General features: G+C 30.7%; 1 protein-coding gene across 1 annotated transcript; it reads left to right on the top strand.

The window, feature by feature from the left end:
• Window positions 1–1,891, top strand: LOC114190199 (small ribosomal subunit protein eS24z-like). The gene is made up of 5 exons (XM_028078994.2): window positions 1–211; window positions 517–558; window positions 680–850; window positions 1,457–1,543; window positions 1,629–1,891. Exons 1-5 carry the CDS (start codon window positions 140–142, stop codon window positions 1,668–1,670), a joined length of 414 nt encoding a protein of 137 aa, XP_027934795.1. The 5' UTR covers window positions 1–139; the 3' UTR covers window positions 1,671–1,891.
• Window positions 1,892–9,249: the final 7,358 nt, after the last annotated feature.

Raw genomic sequence — 9,249 nt, 5'->3', positions numbered from 1 at the left:
CCCAAAGGAAAAGGATAACTGAACTAGGGTTTTTAAAGAGGGTAGGGTTAAATTGTAAGCTCCTTCCCCTCCATAGCGGTGTCGTCGAGCTGACAATATCACTTGCTCCTTGCTCCAATATAGCCGGCGCTAAACAAAAATGGCGGACAAGGCAGTGACCATCCGAACCAGAAAATTCATGACAAACAGGCTTCTCTCCAGAAAGCAATTCGTAAGTTTTTTAATTTTTTTTTCAGTTCAATTTTACATTTTTCTCTAACCAATATACATTCTGAAAACAATGTTTTCAGTGATGACCCCATTAGGTTGCATCAGAATATTTGAAATAGAATATTTGAAATAGGTAGAATTTTCAGTAGAATTTCATCAGAATAATATAAATTGAATTTAATCAAATAGGTAGATGAGTTGTGCCAATGTGAAATCTTCTATGATACGTTGAACATCGTGATCCCTAATAGCAGGCTTAGAATCCTACGGTTTTAAAAAGGTGATGCTTTTTGTTATGTGATTCAGGTTGTTGATGTCCTTCACCCAGGGAGGGCCAATGTTTCCAAGGTATTGCTTTTAACATGCTTCTTTATCCATAAGTAGATAGATTTTGCATTTTTTAACTTTTTGTTTAAATTTGTGCTGACTTGCGTTTTACTTTGTTTAATGTGTTGTGTTTGGCGTAAAGGCTGAGTTGAAGGAGAAATTGGCAAGAATGTATGATGTGAAGGACCCCAACACTGTATTTGTCTTCAAGTTCCGAACTAATTTTGGTGGTGGCAAGTCCACTGGATTTGGTTTGATCTATGATTCAGTTGATAATGCGAAGAAGTATGAGCCTAAGTACAGGCTTATCAGGGTCAGTTAACTGGACCATTCTGCCTTTGTTGTAATTTTTTTGCTTTGGGAAAATGTTATTTTGTTAGTTCATCTTTTTATAAATTATGTATCTACCCATTTCCATTATCACTGCTTCTGTTTTATCTTTCCTTATGAGTGGTTTCATTTTTTGTTTGGGGGACGGTGGGACTGAGAGTCAGTTTAAACTTGTAATAGCTGGTGACCAAATGTATTGTTGAAGGATTTTAGGGAATATGATTTGAAAAAAAGGTTAGTCCTGAAGAAATAACAAAATACTCTTTAGTTGGGTGAGACGGATGTAAACTGATATGATTTTGTGGTTTGGTCAGATTTTATTATGGGTGTTAATAGTTTTTTTTTTTTTTTTATATATATGTGTATATATATATATATATATATATATATATATATATATATATATATATATAGTTCAAACTGCGGGCGTTTTTTCTGTTCTGAATTTGCAAAATGTACTGCTCGTATACTTTTATCGTCGTGGTTTGTATTTTTTGACTAATGCTCTTGTTCTTTATTTTGCTTTTGTTCTGTATTTTATGTCGGGTTCTTTTTGTTTGATCAAAATCTAAAATCTCCTCTTTTGCAGAATGGACTTGATACCAAGGTGGAGAAATCAAGGAAGCAGATGAAGGAGAGAAAGAATAGAGCTAAGAAGATTCGTGGTGTAAAGAAGGTAATACAATTGTGTGTTGTTGACTACTGTTTATCTGTTTTATCATTTTTGCTTTACAAAACAATAACTTATGTCTTTTCTGCAGACGAAGGCCTCCGATGCTGCCAAGGCTGGAAAAAAGAAATGAGTTTTCAAACACTCTTGTGATTTTAAGGTTTCATTGCTTTTGATATTTTCTACTGCTTATTTTATTTTCTAGTAGTTTCCTAGAATGAGATATTTTTCTGTAATTGTTGATCCTACATTAATTGATGTTCAGTTACAACTTGAGATCAAGTACTTGCATGATCAATTTTGAGAATTCAGTGGAACACATTATTATCAAATATTTAGTTTTGTGATTATGAATTCCATGTTGGTTGATTTGGGAATTGTTACAAAAGGATTTTAAATGCCTCAATGAAATCAATACTTAGTATGACTGATAGTTGTCAACGTACATAAATATTTGAAATTGAACTGGTTCTGGAGAGTAACTATGTTGTACTATTGAAGATCTTTTATGCATTCGCAATATCAACATGTTCTTTAGATATTATATATTTGGTGAGATGTTCTGGTTATTAGTATGGTCGACGTCTGGCTTAAATATGACTACGGATTCATTTTGTAACAATTCTCGTGCTGTGATTGTGATAATTTTTTTTGGTTTCAGCCTTTCTACCAAACCCTAAACAAATTAAGTTTTTGATTCAGCGTTATGTACCAAGTTAATCTTAGGCCATTTAATAAAACCCACTACAATAAATGAGTGAAAGCGGATAATCCAAATCATTTGAGCTATTTCTTTCTCGAATTTTGGTTTATGTAGCTTGAATAAGTGATCTGGCTTGGTGAATTGTAATAGAAAATGAAGAATTTAGTTTGTTCATTGTTATTGAGGTAAATGTATATTATGAACTTAATATATATTTTGCTTGATCTCCAAATATGTCTTGATAAAGCGATGGATATGATACTTTAAAACACGTTAATACTACGATGCATGTTCTTGTACTTACAATCCTTGTTATAACGAGAATTTAGGTTGTCTTTGGATTAGAGCATTTGTTGTCTTTGGATTAGGGGATGAATTTGGGAGTGGAAAGGAGTGAAAAAATTAGGTGAAAGTGAGGTTTTTTTTCGTTAAGGAAAAGATGAAGAGAAAATGAGAAGAAAATTTGTAAATAATTTAATTTAAATTGATGTGGTTGATAAAAAATGTTTTAATAATTGAAATTGTAAAATGATTAAATTAGTATAAAATTATTATTTTTAAGTGTAAGTTATTATAAAAGTTATTAAAAAGTACACTTTCTTTGTCATTTTTTTCCATGCTAGAGTTGAAAATTGGATCAAGAAATTTTAGCATTAATGTTCTAACTTTGTATCTTGATCATAGATATTTATCTTAATATAATGTGGATTTCTCTTTTTAAAATTAACACATTACGTAGAAGTTAACTTCTATAATTACGAAGTTAATAATAGATTATTGTAAACAATAATCGATTATTTCCGACAACGTTCTTGAAAATTTTCTCTGCAATTACCGATAATCATGTTAATTTCAACATGCAAATTACATAGTTTCAACAACTAATTTTTTTAAGTTTTTAATTCAACAACTAATTTTTTTTAAGTTTTTAATTCAACTCTTGAATCTAAACATTCTTTATTAAGTATTTAACAGTTTTTAAGATGCTCATCTTCTTCTTTAATCAAGAAAATATCATATATGCAATAGTAAGTGGCGTAATAGTAATACAATCAATAATTACAACAATAGGTAATATGATAATTTCAAAAAATAATAACAATAATTAATACAACTATTTAAAAAAATATCAACTATAATTAATATAACTATTTATAAAATAAATAACAATAATTAATATAACTGTTTATAAACATAATAACAAGGTATAATTAGTTGGTACCCAGTTTCGTTCCAATGTGTCTAAATGGTACTCGCTTTTAACTTTACATCTATTTAGTACTAAAATTAGTTAATTTGCATCAATTTGATCCCTTTTAGTTAACTCCGCTAAATGACTTACGTCTGACCATGTTGACTACTTAAGTGGGAAAAAAAAAATTAAGTGGCACGAGAGTGGTGTGTGATGTGGAACAATGTTTCAAAAAATGAAATTGAAAATTAAAAGGAGAGGATTTGGGAACGAATTAGAAGTTGGTGTTCGAGTGAGAAGCGTTGTCGCGAAGTTAGGGTTCAATTCAAATTGGCGATTTCGAGCGTTGTGGAGGAAATTGAAGTTGTAATTGACATCAAAGTGGCAACTATTTCGGATTCTAGGTGCACAAACCATTTTAATTTGTCTTTCATTGAATTAATTGTTTTTGGAATGATGGGGTTTAGGGTTTGACCACTGCAGCAAATAACCTTCACGGTCACTGCACCAATCGAACAATTAAGAAGAAGATGAACATGGGAATGGGACATTAGGGTTTTTTCAGTGGGGAAAATCAATTGAAATAGGGCATGACACATTACCCATCCATTGCCACTGTACAATTATTCTCATTGACACGTATCCGTTCAACAATGCCAAATCACTGTTCTGTTAACGGCGTTTCTGAAAATTTAACGGGATGGACCACATTGATGCAAATTAACTAATTTGGGTACTCAATAGATGCAAAGTTAAAAGCGGATACCATTTAGACACATTGGAACGAAACTGTGTACGTTGCGAATAATTATACCCAATAACAATAGTTAATATAACTTTTTATAAACATAAGAACAATATAACTATTTATAAAAATAATAACAATGTGTCATATAACTATTTCTGAAAATTAATAACAACAATTAATATAAGTATTTATTAACATAAGAACAATAAGTAATTAATATTAATATGTGTATGTAGAGATCCAAATGAGGCTATTTTGTATTTCTGGGTATTTTGACCAACAATTTGTAAATATGGATCGGTTGAATTTTATTTTTTTGTAAAGCTGGGTCATGTTGTTAGGGGGAGGACGACATTAAAGATGAAGTTGTCCTCCCAAAAGCCGGTTTCCTTTTTTTTTTTTTAAGGTAGGAGACCGATTTCTGCAAATATGGTCCTGAAATCGTCAGGCAGGAGGCCGATTTTTGTTTTTTTTATCATTGCAGTTTTATTTTATCTTTTAAAAATTTTCAGTTTTCAATTTTTTTTAACCTTTTAGATTTGATTTTTTTTTTACAGAATGTTGTTAAGAGTAGTTATTTTATTTAATTTGTTGGGAATTAATTTTTTTATTGGTACAATAAATTAATTTTAAAAAATACATTACATAATAGAAATAACATAATAAAATTCGCAGCCTAAAAATACATAATAAAAATGACATAATAAAAATAACATAATAAAAATGACATAATAAAAATGAACTAGAAAATTAGATAAAGCAATAAATGACTGAGGATAGGGACAGTTGTCCCTATGATGTCCTTCATTTCTACAATATGAACATTTGCTTCGTCTGTTTGGATTTAGTTCATCCATCTCATTATGGATTCTATTAGTTGGTGGTCTTCCCCTTACCCTACATGTTTGGGTCTAGAATGAAATTTGGTCCAGTGTATATGGACCAATATTCTTTATTCCTAACCGGATGAAACTGTATTTCATATGCTTTGTTGATATTATAGAGACTATAAACTGGATGGATGTATGAGGTTAAATCTATATGCGAGAAAGAGCAAACATCTATTACATGATGACAAGACAGTTGAAGAGCTTAAAAATGACCACAATTACATCACCAATCATTTAATTTAACTGTAAAAGACATTGGTAGGCTGTGATCATGTGGAGAAAACATCTCTTGAACTTGAAATTCATTATTTTCTCTTGAGTATCGACGCACTTGACACATTCCCGCCTGTTGTTGATTTTTTCTAATAATAGCATTAATTTCCTCGGGATATTAGTGACCTGCTCGTAACATGGAGTCTGCCTTAACCCCTCTCTCAACAAACCATGTAGCGATCCTTTCAAATGTTGCCTTAATTAGAGCACAAATTGGTAATGAACGAGCTCTTTTTAAAACAGAATTCATACATTTTGCCAGGTTTGTTGTCATGTGTCCAAATCTACTACCCCCATAGTAGGCCTGAGTCCATTTTTGTAGTGGTATCCTATCGATCCAAGATGCCACTTCTGGTGAATGTGATCTCAAAGTCGTCAATTTAGCATCCAATATGGGTTGTTTCACCTCGTAAGCTGTAAAAATACAATTATATTAGTTAGTTTAATTATTTAATATGGTGAATGAAAGAAAAATTTTATTACCCATATTCTTTAACCGATTTTTCAATTCATGATTTTTGAATTTTTTGTTGAAATTTGAAGCAATATGACATATGCAGTATACTGATTGCAATCCATCTGCTTCCCATTGTACTTCTTCAGATTGTAGGGCTGCCAATATGCCTTTCCCTCTGTTTGTTATCAAGCAGATGTTTGATTGTGGTGTAACGTGCTCCCTTAAGAGTTGAAAAAACCATATTAAGGCCTCCTTTGTTTCTCCTTCCACTATTGCGAAAGTCAAAGGAAATATATTACGCGACCCATCTTGAGCTAGTGTTGTTAGCAATGCCCCTTGATATCTTCCTGTGAGAAATGTGCCATCTACTTGGACAATTGGCTTGCAATAATTAAAACCTTGGATGCATGGTCCAAAAGACCAAAATACGCGTTCCATAATATAGCAAGAAGGGTCAGGTTAGCCACTTACAAGTACAGGAGGTCCAGTGCATTGAATTATTATGCCATGATTGCTTTCTTGTACAAATTGATACCACCTGGGAAGTTCATTGTAAGACTCTTCCCAATCTCCAAACTCCTTAGCAAGCGCTTTTTGCTTACCATTCCAAGCTTTTTCATATGAAACTGAATATACGAAACGATTTTTAATTTCAGCTACCAAACTTTTGATAGGTATGGAAGGATTTTCCTTTACAGAGTTTATCACAATAGAACCAATTTGGTTGGAATCAAGATTGACATGATCTGCAGGTTGCATGGTTGACAAACACGTGTGTGATCTATCAATCTTTCTAATTTCCCAATTCAAACTCTGCTATAAGCAACCTGTAAACGCCACGGGTAGCCTTTAATGTAGTCGACACATCAACATATAAATTTTCCAGATTTGCTCTCTACAACCACAAATCTATAACCATTGTCGATATGGTATTGCTTGATATATGACACTGTGGACTCTTGATAACGAATGTCTTCCCAATCACCGCAAATAACGATTCACCATCCGCAAAATGTCCAAAGTCATCAAGATGAAGATGATGATGATGACGACAAACCACAACAACAACAAACCAGCAAGACAACCCAACAGACCCAGAAGAAGACCAACATGTGGAATTAGAGGACATAGATAACTGTTATTATTTTCTAGTAACTAAATTATTGTATTTTATTTTTTAATAAATTTTAAAATATATTAATGTTTATTTTTTTTTATTTCAATTTATTATCATTTATTGTTCAAAAAAAAGAAATTTAAAATGAAGTCGTCATTTGCAAAGACGACTTCATCACGCATAACCAAGAAACCAACCTCTTGCCTGACGACTTTGTTTTTTTTAAAAAAAAAATGAAACTGGCATGATGGAGGACGACCTCACCTTCAATGTCGTCCTCCGTCCTAACGACTTAACCCAGTTTCGTAAAAAAAAAATTCAGGAACCTTTTTTACAACTTCGAATGAAAAGGGACCCAAAATACAAAGAAGCCTCCAAATGAGGGTTGCAGTTGTGTACCTTTAAGAGAGTGTGCATGGTGCTGGGAATCAAGAAGTCACGGGCTTCGGACGCTGCACACACGCTATTCCCCACCACGCTGTTCACCACCACGCCAGATGCATGTTGAAGGTTTTGTCCTTTATATTCACACTTTGCCAGATTCCTTTGGACAGTGGCTCCATACATTAGGTGAATGCATTTGCTTCTTCCGCACAACTGTGAGAAGAGGACAATTAATGTTGATATTATATGATTTGATCCTTCCTTTTCCACTTACTATTGCATATACTATTCATCCTTCAATAATGTGAAATCGTCTCTAAGAACAAGCTATTCATAGCTAGGTAGGAATGCACATCAATATATTTGTCTTGTTTTGTGGAACATGCATCTTGTTAAGTTTTGCATATTTTCTTCATCATAAAAGTGTTAGAATTCGTCTTCCATGCTAACAACTTCTTTGAAAGACATTAACAGAAGTCATTACAGCACGATATAAAGTCGTGAAAAACTTATTCCAATTTTTTAAATATAGGAAGTCGTCTTCTCTTTTTACGACTTTAGTTCAGTGAAACCCTTATCACAGGACACAATTTCTCCTATGTAAAGTCGTCATCTCAGAACACGAATTCAAGCGTGTATTTTTTTTTTCAAATCTGGCCATTTACTTAATTTTCATTTGAAACTACACTATTTTCATAAATGAAAAAAATAAAAACCCAAATCTGTCCATCTACTTAATTTTCATTTGAGACTACACCATTTTCATAAATAAAAAAATAAAAACGCTATGTTGATGGGTGTGAATATTGAGATTATACTGAATGTGAATCTGAGGATGATTAGTTATTTGTTCTATTCAAACAAAAGTTGTTCTCTTACTTACTTATTTGTCAAAAAGTACTATTCATGTATATTTATATTTAATTTCTTAATATTTTAAATAAAAAATTTAAATACAAATTTTTAAAATATAAATTTAAATAAAAAAATGAAATATAACTCAAATTAAATTAATCAATAAAATATTAATTTAAATAAAGTTGTTTTTTACAAAAGAAACATTTAAATGAGTTATGTTAAAATATAAAATTTTAAAAAATTACTTTTATAAAATAACTTTAATTTCATGATAAAAAATTATAAATATCAAAGTCAAATTTTAAGAAATTTTTAATATCTCTTTAAATAATAGTTTTATTTTGATTGAGTGAATTAATAAATATCCAACAAAAAGTAGTGAGTAATAATGAATATATGCTCGTCACATACTTCATGTCCGTACCATCAATATATTTTGGTAATTTAATACAAAATTAAATATATTTTTGTTCTTTATTTTTCGATAAATTCTAAAATTAGTTTATTTCAAAATTTTAAATTAATTTAATTTTTTATCTCTCGAAATATACGAATTTTGTTAAGTCTCCGATAATATTAACTACTGAACTCACATCCGTAATTTAAAAAAATGGACCCAGATCAATAATATTATAAAGAAATTAATTCTTTTTGTTAAATTAACATACGTTTCATTTAATTTAAATGGAGGGACAAAGAAAGAACACTATTCCCTCCTATTCCTTCCTGCTTATTTATGTCAAGCGAGGTCACATACACTCCCTTATTTGCACACACGCGATTAAAATATTATATTTGCTTTACACGCTTCAAATATTTAAATGCACCATTTGTTACAAAAACCTTTTTATTATTTTCAGAATTTATCACACTTTTAACTTTACTCTGCTACTTTTCTTTTATCACACTCTGTAGTATGCTTAAGACCAGAAAAATTAAGATAATAATGATTATTTAAAATTAAAAGAGTTATATTTTTTAAGAAAGCAATTTACTGAAGTAGTATATATATATATATATATATATATATATATATATATATATATATATATATATATATATATATATATATATAAGAACTGTGAACACA

The sequence above is a fragment of the Vigna unguiculata genome, chromosome 7 (assembly GCF_037176805.1).
Source record: "Vigna unguiculata cultivar grain cowpea cultivar isolate G323 ecotype 2 chromosome 7, ASM3717680v1, whole genome shotgun sequence".
Classification (NCBI taxonomy): Eukaryota; Viridiplantae; Streptophyta; class Magnoliopsida; order Fabales; family Fabaceae; genus Vigna; species Vigna unguiculata.
The sequence above is the reverse complement of the archived record's forward strand: the minus strand, read 5'-3'. Positions and strand labels throughout refer to the sequence as shown.